A 14,536-nucleotide genomic window follows, 5' to 3' on the forward strand; every position below is an offset into this window, starting at 1 on the left:
ATTGTTAATATCTTTTTATATCATGCTATTTAATTTTATATATATAATCAAACCCAAAACATTAAATACAATCCTTAACTTTTTCATAATATAACTACTACTATGTGTTATCCTGAGATAATTTAGTTTGCGTCAAAGTTTCTTGTCTCTTTCTCCAAATCTCCAACTCAAAGTCAACAATATCATCCGAATATAAATCTGAATACATAATTTCAAAGTTAAACATTTGTGACACTTCATCTTTCTTTTCTATATCATTCAAACTGCTACTTAACTCTGACATAGTTAGATTGATAATATTCAAGTTCTTTTCCAAAATATGCGAAACCTTTGTTGGTAGTGACTGTTTGTTATCCATTTCTGAATCATCATATATCCTCTCGTTAATATCTGAAACTAGATTTTCACTTTTTATATTTGATGACATTACATTAAGCTCATTCTGTTGGTCTTTTTTTTGTAGTTTAATAACAAGACCATCGTTTAAAAATTCAGTCACAGTAACGTTCTCATCAAAATTAAGTTGTAGTGGGTAGTAACTTGGGTGTTCCACCTTTATCATTGTTATTTTTCTAGGATCAGGAAGCAGACATGGAATTATATTCTTTTTTATCCTTCTTATATCGTTGTTTTCTGTCAATATATCAATTTCAATTACTGGATCTTTTATTAGCAGATTACTTTCAATGTCCTTGATAACTAAACATCTAGGTTCAACCGATAAACTCCAAAAGTGTCTTAGTTCTTGAAGGTAATACGGTTTATAAAAGGTAGGAAGAAGTGACATTATCAAGTATGCAATACTTTCATTATCAGAAATGTTAATGGCATACTGTCCAGAGGCTAAAAATAAGAACCCCAATGATAGACTTGTACACATATATTTAGAGTAGTGATTTTCGTCATCCTTAAAGCGTTCCTTTTCTGACGTGTTCTCAGATGATGATCCATTAGCAGTTTCCTGATGAACATCTTGAACTTCATCATTAGTATTCAGAGTCGCAGTTATATCAAAAATATCATTATCTACCTCTTTATCCTTATGGTCTTTTTTAGAAGAATAAAATAGATCAGCGTGTTTACCGGTAATCGTTTCATGTAAATATTTGATTCTTTGAAACACCTGAAGGTCACCTGTACCACACATAATTAGGCCAAGAGTAACTAAAATCGTATTTATTAGGACATTTATTGTAGATATTGATAACTTGAAATCTACTTTAGTACTGCCAGGATATTGATAAAATGGCAAAAATTTGTCTAATATTTTCAATAAAATTCTTTTTATATTCAAATCACCAGTCGATGCATATTTAATACCCATAGCCAAAATTCTACCGGAAATAATTGAATAAGTTTGCATATTATCGGAATTTATCGTAGAATGCAATTTAATTTCTAAATCTTGGAAAATAAAACCAATATTATCTTCTATCTCATCCCACATAATCATATAATAGGCCCATTCAACATACAATAAATATTCAGGTCTCAGATTTGATTTATTACTATATGGTTTTAATGTCATTGCAATATCAGCGTCATTACTTCTTAAATGTATAAACATTAAAGCAACAATTGCTCCAGTATGAGAATTCTGGGGTATCCAACTTGGTTCCTTTTCATACGTCGATGTTATTAACTTCAGTAGTTGATGAGTTACTTCTAGTTTCGATTTAGAATCGTATTGCTCATTAATAGAAATATTTTTATCTTTAGAATGCTTGTTTGATTCCACATCTGCATTTAGATTTACAAGACCATATGCTATACCAGCGGCTATTCTATATCCCTCATTGGGTTTATTCTCATCGTTAATATTGATGTTGGAAGTAATTTGAGATAGTAATAATCCACTCATCTTTGTATTGTTGGTTTTCAAGTAGAGAAAACCAATTCCCACAAGACCTGCTGTTTGCACTTCAATATTAATATTTAGGTCATTCGATCTTTGTGGTAAAAGGGCTACTACATGGACTGTGAATACTTTAACAAGTTTAACATCCATAGTGCCTCTCATACTCACGCTCATACCTAATAATAACCCAATACTTATATGTGTATTTTTTGGGCTTAAGTAATTATAAACATGCCATTCTTCTAGATTTTTCAAATGCCCATTTAAGCCTAGTCCTAATAAGAAACCCCCATGTTGAGAATCGAGTTCTTTTGGTTTGTTGAAAGAGATCCAGCTACCATTTATATTATTTACTTTTTTAAAAATCCTGAGACCAGAACTTACACCGGCATGAAATTCACCCCACATTAGAGCATCTTTATTAACTTCTGAACTTTCCAATGACACTTTAGTACCATCCGAAAATAATGATACAAAATTTAATTTAGGAATTACCCATTTTTGCGTCGACAATGGTTTTTCTGACGCATATACGATTGCTCCAAGTCCAATACCAGCTACACAAGTTCTCAAAAATACAATCTGAGCAAATATCTTTTTCTGGTTAATGATTTTAATGTACTCCGATTGTTTGGAATAAAATGGGATTGCATGTGGTTTATAATAAAGTAATAGAGAAAGTGCGTTGTTAAATCTTCTATCGTGAGAAAATATTAAGTTAGTGTTTTCTTGTGAAGATATACCATAGTCAGTTTCTTTATCATCGCCATTATTATCAAGTAATAAGTTCTTGGAATTATTTTCGGTTGCAGTAGTTACTATATCTGTTAACAACGTTTTAATATTTTTAGAGTTTTCATTACCAGTACATGAATAAATTGACATCTTTGAGTCATGAGTAATTGCAGCTACAGGACGAGTTGTCTGTTTATTTAGTATAGAGTTGATTATGCTTCTGCATTGTTTCAAGTCATTTCGTGACAAAATAGACACATCCATAGTTCCCTCTATACTGGAAAGGTTATTTTCTAAGTTTTTTAGCATATAATTCAGGGGAGTCATTATCCCCAAAGGATAAGTTTCTAATTCTTCTTTTGTAATATTGAGCTCGTTTAATAAATTTAAAATATTATCTGAGTTGAAATTGTTGTTATGCAGTGATTCAAAAAGGTGCAATAATTTGTAAGTTCTTGGTGTTATAATCTCATCGTATTCGTGTCCCCTTTCTATTAATCTAGAAAAATTAATAAAGGGTGTAATTGGCAAATAACTGCCATCAGTAATGCTGAATATCGACTTAAATATTGAAGGTGGCTCATCTAAGGGAAATGATGTATATTTATCGAGTACCTTAACAGTAGGAAGATTTAAAGTTGATAAATAATATTGATTCCAGGTCGATGGCCAATTCAATGCTTTTGTTGCCAAATGGAGGAGGTCAGCTAAATTATCGACATCTTTTTTATATAAAATATTTAAATTCTGTTCTTCTCTTACTAAATGTAGACCTAAAATTGAATTTGGTAATATAGTAGATATATCACTATTACCCAAATACTGTAGAGAGTTCGAAGATAAATAATTGTGAGTAGTTACCATACTATCCTGCTCCAGAAGAATTTTATAAATCATGAAAAATGCATCAAACTCTAAATTTTGTGTTTTGTATGTCTTATCAGTGGAGATATGAAAGTATATTTCCTGCCATAAAAAGACAAATGCAATGAAGATGTCAATTGGAAATATTAATTGAAGTGCACTGAAGCATGCTTTTACAGAACTTTTCTGTGGATATGGGAACAGTGATTGTGTGTTAAAATTTTGTTTCTCATTATTTGGAAATTGAAACTTATCAAATATCATTTCTTCAGAAGAAATATAGCATAAAGTCGAAAGTTTTGGAATAGAATGCATATCAGTCTTAATTGACGACCACACATTATTTAAAAATGGATTATAAATGGTAATGATACTTTCATGATCATATGTTAATATAATGCTTCCAGGTATATTGTTATTATGATAAGGCAATATAGAGTCCACCGGATGGTCCATATGAATGTCAATGAAATTTATTGATTTATCAACATGCAACTCAGGTATTTTAAACTGAATAGAATCCAAGAATTTAGAATCCAATTTTATTAACCATAGTTTCATATATTGATATTTTTGATTAAATATCACTATCGCTTCCATATCTTCGAATTTTAAAGGTATGAATTGAGTATTTTTTTTATCATCAATTATATTATTTGGTAATTGTAAGGAGGATATTTTAGTTAAAATAGTATCCTTCAAAGATATATCTTGAGATAGATACTCAGGTTGCAAATGTGAACCAGTTGAAGGAGCAAAGTCGATGGACGGCGGATTGTTTATGTTTGTCATTCTATCAAATGTTGCTGACAAACTCCTATGTGCATTGTTTGGTAAAATAACTGGAGAATCGAGTGCAAAATTTTGTTTGTACTTTCCAAGATGCGCATTGACATGATTATTATTATCATTATTATTGTTGTTATTATTATTAATCAACAACTTTGAATGAGGGGCATCTTCCGTTTTTGATAAATAGGTTGATAATTGCCTTCTACTCGTTGAAGTTTGTCTTTTTAATGTGCTGCTGATTCCTGTGTGCTGTGCGTTATAGTTTTGATTGTATAGTCTATCCATGTTATTACTTAATGGAATGTCTGATTGTTTGGCATCTAATACTTTCGAATAGAAAAACACTACTTCCTTGGAATTCCTGTCATATGCTACTGAGATCTTATTTTCTAAATCTTGGGGAGTCAATATTAGATCAATATCATTTGGATCTAATATGTTATTGAACGCATCATTAGTTGTAAATGTAATCAATCCAAATGGACACATAGGATCTGTCAATGTGATATATTTATTTAGATTACTCTCACTACCATCTATATTTTTTGAAATAATATTAGTATTATCACAGTTCACTTGTGATAAAACATCATTATCTTGTTTCTGTAGTACTACACCATAGTGATACCAGAATGCAGTAATTATCGGGAATGGGAAGCTAACACTCTTTGAATTACCATCTTTCAAATCGTAAACATGTGCCAGATCACTAACTATGATGACGATACAATTTTTTGAATCTGCGAAATCGATCAAGCCTGCTTTTATAACCTGTTGTGTGAAATTGAATCTTCTAATCAATACATCTTTCATATACCATTCTACCACTAAACGTGAAGGAGATATCCATACTTCTCCTCTATCATTAGGAGGACTTGTGTTTGTATCATTATAATATTGTTTCTGTAAACAATCTCTTGCGTACATAAGTGTATTATTATGCAGGTTTCTATAACATAAATATCGTTAAGGGGATTCCTTGTGACTTGATTGAATCTACTTTTCCTTACTCTATCATATAAACATATGCACTGAATATAAATGTTTTAAACATGATCTTAAAACAAGAAAAAAAAGGACGACAATAACCGCCAACGATTTATTTAAATTTTATATTTGATTTTAATTCTATTAAGAATTGCACAAAAATTAATAATAATAATAATGTAAAAAAAGGGGCGAGCTGGGAATTGAACCCAGGGCCTCTCGCATATTTAAAACGTAACTCAGAACAAACTGAAGAAACCTCCCAAAGCGAGAATCATACCACTAGACCACACGCCCTATTATTTTTTGTTTTGTGAGTGGTATAAAGTCATGGTAGCTCACCAATCCAAACAAGTACATAATATTATCGATAAACCCTAACAGGAATTAAATAACTTGGTCAGGTTAAGTAGATTCTGAATTGGGAAATAAACTAGAAAATATGGAATACGACATTGCTACAGACACCTAACTGGCTGTACACGTAATTATAGTGACCGAGTTCCCAATGATTAGAGAACTAGGACGACGCCAAGAACATGGTAACTAAAAGTATAAATAGCACTCGATTTTATATACTTTAAGATCATGTTGTTTTGAGCATTTTATAATAATAAGGAGTTACCAGGAGAGATACCAGAAGAGAACACTAGCTAAATAGTTATTGTCAGAATTATTGTAGAGTATGTGACAGAACTAAGTGTTTATGACACTTTGAGTCCAGAACCAATTGATCACTTACTAATGGAAAGAACGTTCTAGAACAATCTTCCAGATGGTAGGTGAAAACTTTTCACTACAATATAAATGGCTACGTGATAAACATAGATGTACAATACAGCACTAAAGATCTTAGGAGAATGAATGAACATGGGTACGTGTCCATTCAACTGTCAGATAAATTCATATATAAGGAGGAAATCTAAATACTATATAGATTTGTACTAAATAGATTAATAAATACACCAATCGATAATTTAACTATAAAAAGATGGACTATACTAGAGCAACTAACGTGGCTAGCGACACTAGCTTAGATGTTGGCAGTACCAACATAAAAAGTTTGTTTCTCCACAATTAGATGTTGGTACTAGCCAACTTAATCTTGTTTCTCCACAGTTATATAATAGTTACTATAATAAACTTTAGATTAATAATAAGTTATTCCATGCCCTTGTATTAATATCGACAAGTTATACAAGCACTCGTCCCAAGACCCACTGTATACGACGTAATAGCAACCCTAATACTATTATTACGTGGTGTTTTTGCCCACTTACAGCCTTGTCCGTGCATGCGTCCGGGTAACAAGATCTGCAAAGTGCTGGATATAAACCGTTACCCTGTTTTGCGACGCCTAAGTTTGCCTCCATCCGGCACCCTACGCATGGGGTGAACGACGTAGTTTATCTTTTACACGGCGGACGGCTGAAGGTACCCGACATACACATGTCAAGTATTACTGCATTATAACCATACGCCCATCGCAGAAGACACACTCCAAAAGACCATCTGCATCGTCCATGAAACTTGGACAACATAACAAACATGTTAAATGGTACCATCAGAATGACCAGATCATCTTATACGTAAAACACCTGCGGTCACGTGCCCCCCCCCCCCTTCGCCCCTCCGCCAGCGCATCATCGTCTGGAGAGACACGGCGACGCGGCGAAGCAAGCAATGGCCATCAAATACCATCTTCCATTACCGTTCTTCATCTGTCGTCCCTCCATGCGATTTAGTCGTTTGACACAATCTGGTTTCTAAGAATCAAGGTATGAGGCTACGTTTATAAGACGTATCATATTTGAAAAACGATGATTGATACAGTAACACTTCTTACAACGTAGGTGTGGATTTTTCCTTAAAATAAATTTACATCTATTTATTACTGTGATCAGTGCTGTTCTTTTTTGTTTTTGTTTTTGTTTTTCTTTTCAGATTATTAGAAGGAGATAAAAAATTTCGGAATATAAAGACGGCAAATTATATATATATATAAAGACATACGCAGATTAATACATTGTACTTAATTCATCCTTATTATGTTTACTAACTCATAGATAATACTGTAAGAGACAAATATAATACACACACACATATATATATACGTGGATAGTAATGTCTTTACAATATAAGTTTAGTTGGCCAGCGGGCCCTGGATCCGTCGTTATAACAGGTGCTTTTGATGAATGGAAAGGTACTTTACCGTTGGTTAAGCAGTCAGATGGTGATTTTGAAATCACCATGCCAGTTAGTTTCAAAGATGAGGATGATTCTAAATTTTATTTCAAGTTCATTGTCGATGAAAAGTGGGTCACCAGTGACAAATACGCTAAGGAGTTAGATGTTGAGAAAAAAGTTGAAAATAACTACATTGTGAAATCTGATGTGGTGAATGCTGCTACTGCTCAAGGTGCTGCAATCCCCGAAGCCGGCGCTTTAGTCGCGGGAGCTTCCGAACAAACTGCTTCTGCCAACAAGAAGAAGAATAAGAAAAAGAAGAATAAGAAGAAGAACAAGAAGAAGAAGAACGCTGCTGCTGCCACTGCCGCAGTCGCAGCTGAAGGTGAGGCTGCGGGTGAAACCGAGGAGACTAGTGATGATGTTACTGAAGCTTCCAAGAGTGCTACTCCAGCTACCGAGCTTGAAGTTGAGAATGAAAGTGAAAATATCGTTAACATATTGCCAGTTATAGAAACACAAGCTGCCACCACTGTTGCTGGTGAAATGGGTCCAGTTATCGTTGAAAACCCAGAAGAAATCAAAGAATTTAGAGAAATTTCCGATGTCGATGCAAATGAATTAAATGAAAGATTAAACAAGGAAAATGCCAAAGCCATTGAAGAACCAGTTGTCGAAGAGGCAGTTGCTGAAGAGCCAAAGGTTGAAGAGCCAGTTGTCGAAGAGCCAGTTATCGAACAACCAAATGTTGAAGAGCCAGTTGTTGAAGAGCCAGTTGTCGAAGAGCCAGTTGCTGAAGAGCCAGTTGTCGAAGAACCAGTTGCTGAAGAGCCAAAGGTTGAAGAGCCAGTTGTCGAAGAACAAACAAAGGAAGGTGCCACTTTGGATCCAAAGGCGCAGACTGAATCTGTTGCTAAAGAAACTGAAAAGAAAGAGAAGACAAAACCTGTTGAATCTGTAAAAAAAATCACTAAACAAGTTGAATCAGCCAAACCAACTGAAGCTGAAAAACCGAAGAAGAAAGGCTTCTTCAGTAAGTTAAAGAAATTGTTCGGTTAAACCTTTTTTTAAATAATTTGAACTTATTTATTTCTCGGTTTTTCAATGAATACTATCATTACCAACCGCCTCCTCCCTTTTGTCATATTGCTGAAATAAGCCTTTAATGAGTTGTAGTATTAGCCACCTTACCTAAGTTTTTATCATTGAAGCAAATTTCATATCTCGTAACATTTTAGCTTATAATATCAAGTGAATTGTTTAACACTACGGAATATTTACTTACTGCACTATAAACATCTTAATTATGGTTTCGATTATACATTAAGTGTTTGTTGATATTTGCAATCTATATAATAATTAATATATTAATCTTTAAAGACTCTTTGTTGTACATCTATATTCGTTTTATATTATTTACTCTTGTCTACTATTTGTATATAGCTAATAATCATTATTGCCGCTTATATGATTTTTTTGAACAAACGCTTAATGAAAATTTTTTTTGACGTGATGAAAAAGGCGATGAGATTGAATTAATTTTAATAGCTGTATATTCATATATATAAAGAAACTTTAAAAAAACTATATCAGTTGACGTAATTTAGATATATAGTACGTTCCACTAGACAGTAAAAGGTACGCACTTTCTACTCAAACTTTCCACAATTTGCGAAAATGAGCGACGTTGAAAAGAAAGATGAAGGCATTGTTGAAGAAGTAAATGTCGATGACAGCAATGTTGAAGTTAAATCATCTGAACAAAAGATTAAAGAAGCTTTAACTGACCCAACTAAGAAAAGAAAAGCTGAAGATGAAATTGAAATTGATATAAATAAATCCATTCCACTATCCAAGAAGCAGAAACGTCTATTGAGAAGAGGTAAAATCACATTGGAAGATTTAAATGCCAAGTTTAATATCGATCCTTCTGCTATCGAAGCATATAAAAAGGAAGCCGAAGGTAAGGGTACCAGTTCAGAAATAAATGATGCTGAAGGTTCTAAATCAGAGAAAGAAGAAAAGAAAGCTAAAAAGTTTGGTGTTTGGATGGGTAATATGGCTTTTGATACTACAAAAGAGGATATTATCAAGTATTTAGTCCTAAAAACTAAAACTCTAGAGGGGCCCTCTCAAATCACAGAGACTGATATGGTTAGATTTAACATGCCCCTTGCCAAGAGTGATGGCAAGAAGATAAAAAATAAAGGTTTTTGTTACATTGATTTTAAAACTCTTGAACAGATGGAATCTGCTATCGCATTAAGTGAAACTGAATTAAATGGTAGAAAATTACTAATTAAAAGTTCTACCGACTATGCTGGCAGACCAGATAAATCTGATTTAGTCTCAATGTCTAAAAATCCACCATCCAGAATATTATTCGTCGGTAACCTATCCTTTGATACTACTGATGAATTATTAAGAAAACATTTCCAACATTGTGGTGATATTGTTAAAATTCGTATGGCAACTTTCCAAGACAGTGGTAAATGTAAAGGTTTTGCATTCGTAGACTTCAAGAACGAAGAAGGTGCCACAAAGGCACTAAGCGATAAGTCATGTAGAAAAATTGCTGGTAGACCACTAAGAATGGAGTTTGGTGAAGATAGAAGTAAAAGAGTTGTTAAAAGAAAAGAACAGCCAGCTTCCAAAAGAGAAGCCTTCGATATTCCAACTCAAACTAGGTCTGAATATTCGTCATCTAATACTACTTCAGAAGCTGCTCCTGCATCAGCCACTAAGAAACCATTTAAGAAGTTCAACAACAGACAACACATTGACAAAAACAATCGTGTCAAGAGTAGTATTGCATTATCGTCTGCTCAAAGAGGTAGTGTCGCTATCGTCCAATCTACTGGTAAGAAAACCACTTTTTAATCTGGTATAAATGCATTTTTAAATGAAGATTCTTTCAAAAGATATCATATAAGAAATATTTTTTTTTCGAACTTATTTACATATCTTATAAATTGTACATTACTTATTTAATAGAATTATTTTCAATATATTTACGTTACTGGAAATTGATTCTATATCAGTTAAAAATTAGTACTTTTATCTAATTAAGCAACTTGTTGGATAGGTAAGTACTTCAGAACAAGATGTTGGTTACCAGTAGTGAGATACAATTGATTCAAGCTACCATTATGTATTTTTAAGATCAATTAGGTCTCGTATGGACACAGGAGACAGAAAACATAGACGATTGTTAACTTAAGAAATCAATTAAGTATTACGATCATCTTACCATCTTCATCAATGGATTAAAAAAAGATTCAGACCGTTATCAGTATCAGATGGTTTAACTAAGAATCGCGATATAGTTGTAACATTTTATTAATCGCATCAGACAAAAGAATCACTCTCTGCGTTTTTACTGTCAATATTTCCAACTTCTTTTTTTAATCGCGTTTGTTTTTATTTTCAATTTCCTCCGCAGGTGTGACTCAATATTAAATAATTTCAGTGAGATCTTGCAACATGTGCATTTCTATACTATAAATAAAGTCAACAAATCAATTCAAAAATTTATAAAGCTGGTAAAATATAGAATAATATTAAAACTTGTTATTGAGATTTTTCAGAGAGTTACCTTCTTGTAACATTACTCTATTATTGTGTCTACATTAAATTGGGTATAGTCATACATACTTATATATATATATATATACAATTGAACTAATCTTAACGAAAGAAAGAAAGAGGAAACATCTCATATTTCTTTGTGATCGGATACGGCAAGGATCAGGATAATTCGATAAGTTATTATTCAGACGACTACTTTTCTTATCTCCTAAAATTATTTTGCTACTTTATTACTCACTAATAACACAGCTTTTCTTTTAAACAGATCGAGCAATGGTCCTTTTTTCAATGACCAACAAAACTTCATCGGTGTTTCCAGATAGTCTAACAGCCTTGAGTTTTGATACAGTTCTTTATCCAACTACTTCAACTCAAATAAGTTATTCTAGTTCGAGTGGATCGGCAACTGAAGAAATTACCAGTCATTCCTTTTCGTCTACAACTGATATTATATCGGAAAGCAATACAAGCTTGGCATTAGATTCAAATTTATACCGCACATCTTCAGGTGACTCAAGCATAAATGCATTCCAAAATTCATCTGCTACAGATTTAGAAACACATTTTACAACATCGCCTATTCACAATCTAACCATAAGTTCACATGTATCTAGTGATACATCGACGGTAGCCGGTTTAGTTTCCTCCTCTTCAATTGAGTCGTTTAATCAAACTACGTCAAAGTCATTTAACCACATTACTACAATAACGCCATCTATTTACGTACAAAGTTTCAGACATGCAACCACTTCCAAATTAAGTTCATCTACACCATCAACTCTAATTTCCACTATTAGTTCAACCTCGGTTTATCCTTCAAGCTCTTATAGTTCAGAATATTCAAATTATTCCACGGCGAGCCCTGCATCAATATCCAGATATTCTTTATGGTCTTCAGATTTAGAGAGTTCCACTTTATTTACCTCAACTGCATCTTCATCAAATTCGGAATATTCAATCTCTACAAATTCGTCTAAATTATATCTAATATACACGCAAACCTACGTGGTTACGGGTAGTTCAATTGCTTTTACAACCGACATTTTAATGACAACAAGGATTAATCCTACAAAATTTCAACAAAATGGTACTCCAACCTACACATACGGTAGTAACACCATAACCACTAACTTGGCATACTATAATAACTTAGTTACTGGAAAAACAACATCAACATCTTCAAAAAATGGGAAAATAGCTGGAGGTGTAATTGGTGCGTTACTAGGGTTTATCATTATCTGCATTGTAACTTTAGTTAATTTCAGACGTAAATCAAATAAATCAAATCAATTATTTCTAAACAAGAACAATAAAAGAACCAAGATGTATCACACAAATGGAAGAAAAGTAAATTATGATGAAGAAATGGTCAACAATAATTATGAAATTCCAAGAGACGTTCCAGAGGATGTATCAAATCCTTTCACCGATAAGACGAGGACCATCGCAACATCACCATCGACTCATGCATTCCAAAAGGAATTTAATTTTGAAAATAGAAAAGCTCCTGAAATCCCTCGGCCAAGAAAGATATTCAACGATGACATTGTGATAAATGACCATGATATAAACGGAAACGTACAATTCCCAAGTTCTGTGCCTTTCGCGGATAATAATACCAACTCAAACATAGTACGAATATCGTCTACAGACAGTTCAATTCAATCTTCCGATTTATCTAGCTCCGATATTACTGGATCCACTATTACAATTGATCCATTTGTTAGTAGCGCACCTCATTATCCCGGCAACCACTCCAATTCTATAAACGATGATGGATATTTAAAAGAGATTTTTTAAATTTTATGTAATAGAGAAATTTCTCAAGCAATAGATACCCAGGTACACAATAAATTATTTGCCTATTTCATTTTACAATTATATTTAGATGAAACATTAATGCTATTGTATCTCATGCATAAACTATGTTAAACTCGTTCAAAGACATTAACAGATTCAGGTGCATATCATTTTTATCAATATTGAGATTCCGCTGTACAAAAAAAAACTTCTGATCACTTACAGCTCTGAAAACTTATCTCTAATGAGAAAATAAAAACAACACCATTTGATAATATCGGAGAAATCCATCTTATTTCAAAATCTGGTAATAATATTTGTGTTTGGAAGCTATAGGGGTACACTGTGTTTTATTAGTTGATATCTCCTTTTCTCGAACGCGTATACGCACGTTGCAGTAGTTACGTGCGTATCGCCATGCATCATCAAAAAATAATAGATATATCACATATAATAAGATAAAATAGTGAGTGGCATTAGTACCCAGACTAGATCCAGTCATACTAACATTAACATTATGCAGAGATAATCTTGAAAACATAGAGGAAGAGAAACCCTTACATCTCCTTCCAGATATGGTCGCGATCCACCCCCACTTTGAGCGTTTATAATCGCTGCATGGACAAATCTGCATAATACAAAAGATATAACGAATAAATAAGACTGGCAATAAATCGCAGACTTGAACTAACCAAGATCTGAGCGCAACGAACAGTTATACCACAGCGCTTGCTCAGACCTTACCGTAGAAAAGAATATCACAGACAAGAAAAAGACTATATATTTTATTTAATTTCGAAAATTAATTCTGTTACAAGCAGTCACATAGAAACAAATCTGCCTAGAACACTTGGTAGTATTAAATCAATAGAAATTAAACTAGATATAGTTACCGTTTTCGTTATATAAAATCGGATTTTTATCAGATTTGAATTCTTACTTTCCCTTTTAGTAAATAAACATTACTATAAAGTGAATTAATTTCGAACCTGATATGATCCAAAACAAACAAAAACAACAACGCTACGCAAAAATATACAGAACGTTTAAAATTTCTATGGAAGGAAAATGATGTCATTATACCTATTTAGATTGAAGGCGTTTTTGAAAAGCATAGCGTCCCTACTATTTCTTTACAAGAGAATTGATGCATGGATGAATACATATGTGTTTATCCTTTCGTTTTCTTATTAAGTCGGCCAAGGATATTAATTTACGTTCTCTCCACGGAATTTTCTTCGATTCATTTTTTATATTCTAAAAACTATTATATTAAGCATTTCGTATTTAATCAATACATATCTTGGTAGCAAAATTGCTGTTTTTGGAACATTGAATAAGATAATTAGTTATACCAATTTATTGTTATATATATTTTTCTGCTCCAGAGTATTTTATTTAGTTGATCAATACATGTTGTTCTTAACTGTGAGAAACAAATTAAGAAAGGAGGTGTTAAAATTCTTTTCTTCTAATATCTTTTTTTGTTTTTGCCAACATGGGCATAAAAAACCTATGCACTTATTGTTTGCATGTAGTTTTTTCTTTTGTTTATAAAGCAGTTTCGAAAGCAATTAAAAACACTGAACAATTATTATTTATCATTTTCGTTCTTTCTTTATTCCCGTTATTTATAGTTTGGATTTGTATTTTTAATCAAATAAAATGCGCCGTATTTTAGTGCATACGTATGGTAATCGTAAGATGATCAGGTATAAAATTAAA

At 32.7% G+C, this 14,536-nt stretch overlaps 4 protein-coding genes and 1 non-coding gene across 5 annotated transcripts; 3 read left to right on the plus strand and 2 right to left on the minus strand.

Moving 5' to 3' along the window:
* Nucleotides 1-100: 100 nt before the first annotated feature.
* On the minus strand, nucleotides 101-5,176 carry APC1 (anaphase promoting complex subunit 1; the record flags this gene model as incomplete). The annotated part of the gene is made up of 1 exon (XM_003686096.1): nucleotides 101-5,176. The coding sequence occupies one exon, from the start codon at nucleotides 5,174-5,176 to the stop codon at nucleotides 101-103; it is 5,076 nt and encodes a 1,691-aa protein (XP_003686144.1).
* A 248-nt stretch (nucleotides 5,177-5,424) lies between these two features.
* TPHA0Ftrna3P lies at nucleotides 5,425-5,533 on the minus strand. The gene is made up of 2 exons: nucleotides 5,497-5,533; nucleotides 5,425-5,461 (listed from the first exon to the last, which is right to left on the minus strand). It is a non-coding gene; the product is annotated as a tRNA-Pro (tRNA).
* A 1,827-nt stretch (nucleotides 5,534-7,360) lies between these two features.
* On the plus strand, nucleotides 7,361-8,482 carry TPHA0F02300 (glycogen-binding domain-containing protein; the record flags this gene model as incomplete). Its single annotated transcript, XM_003686097.1, has 1 exon — nucleotides 7,361-8,482. The coding sequence occupies one exon, from the start codon at nucleotides 7,361-7,363 to the stop codon at nucleotides 8,480-8,482; it is 1,122 nt and encodes a 373-aa protein (XP_003686145.1).
* Nucleotides 8,483-9,100: 618 nt separating this feature from the next.
* On the plus strand, nucleotides 9,101-10,303 carry NOP13 (Nop13p; the record flags this gene model as incomplete). The annotated part of the gene is made up of 1 exon (XM_003686098.1): nucleotides 9,101-10,303. The coding sequence occupies one exon, from the start codon at nucleotides 9,101-9,103 to the stop codon at nucleotides 10,301-10,303; it is 1,203 nt and encodes a 400-aa protein (XP_003686146.1).
* Nucleotides 10,304-11,284: 981 nt separating this feature from the next.
* On the plus strand, nucleotides 11,285-12,811 carry TPHA0F02320 (uncharacterized protein; the record flags this gene model as incomplete). The annotated part of the gene is made up of 1 exon (XM_003686099.1): nucleotides 11,285-12,811. The coding sequence occupies one exon, from the start codon at nucleotides 11,285-11,287 to the stop codon at nucleotides 12,809-12,811; it is 1,527 nt and encodes a 508-aa protein (XP_003686147.1).
* Nucleotides 12,812-14,536: the final 1,725 nt, after the last annotated feature.

This window comes from Tetrapisispora phaffii, chromosome 6, assembly GCF_000236905.1.
Source record: "Tetrapisispora phaffii CBS 4417 chromosome 6, complete genome".
In the NCBI taxonomy this organism is placed as follows: domain Eukaryota; kingdom Fungi; phylum Ascomycota; class Saccharomycetes; order Saccharomycetales; family Saccharomycetaceae; genus Tetrapisispora; species Tetrapisispora phaffii.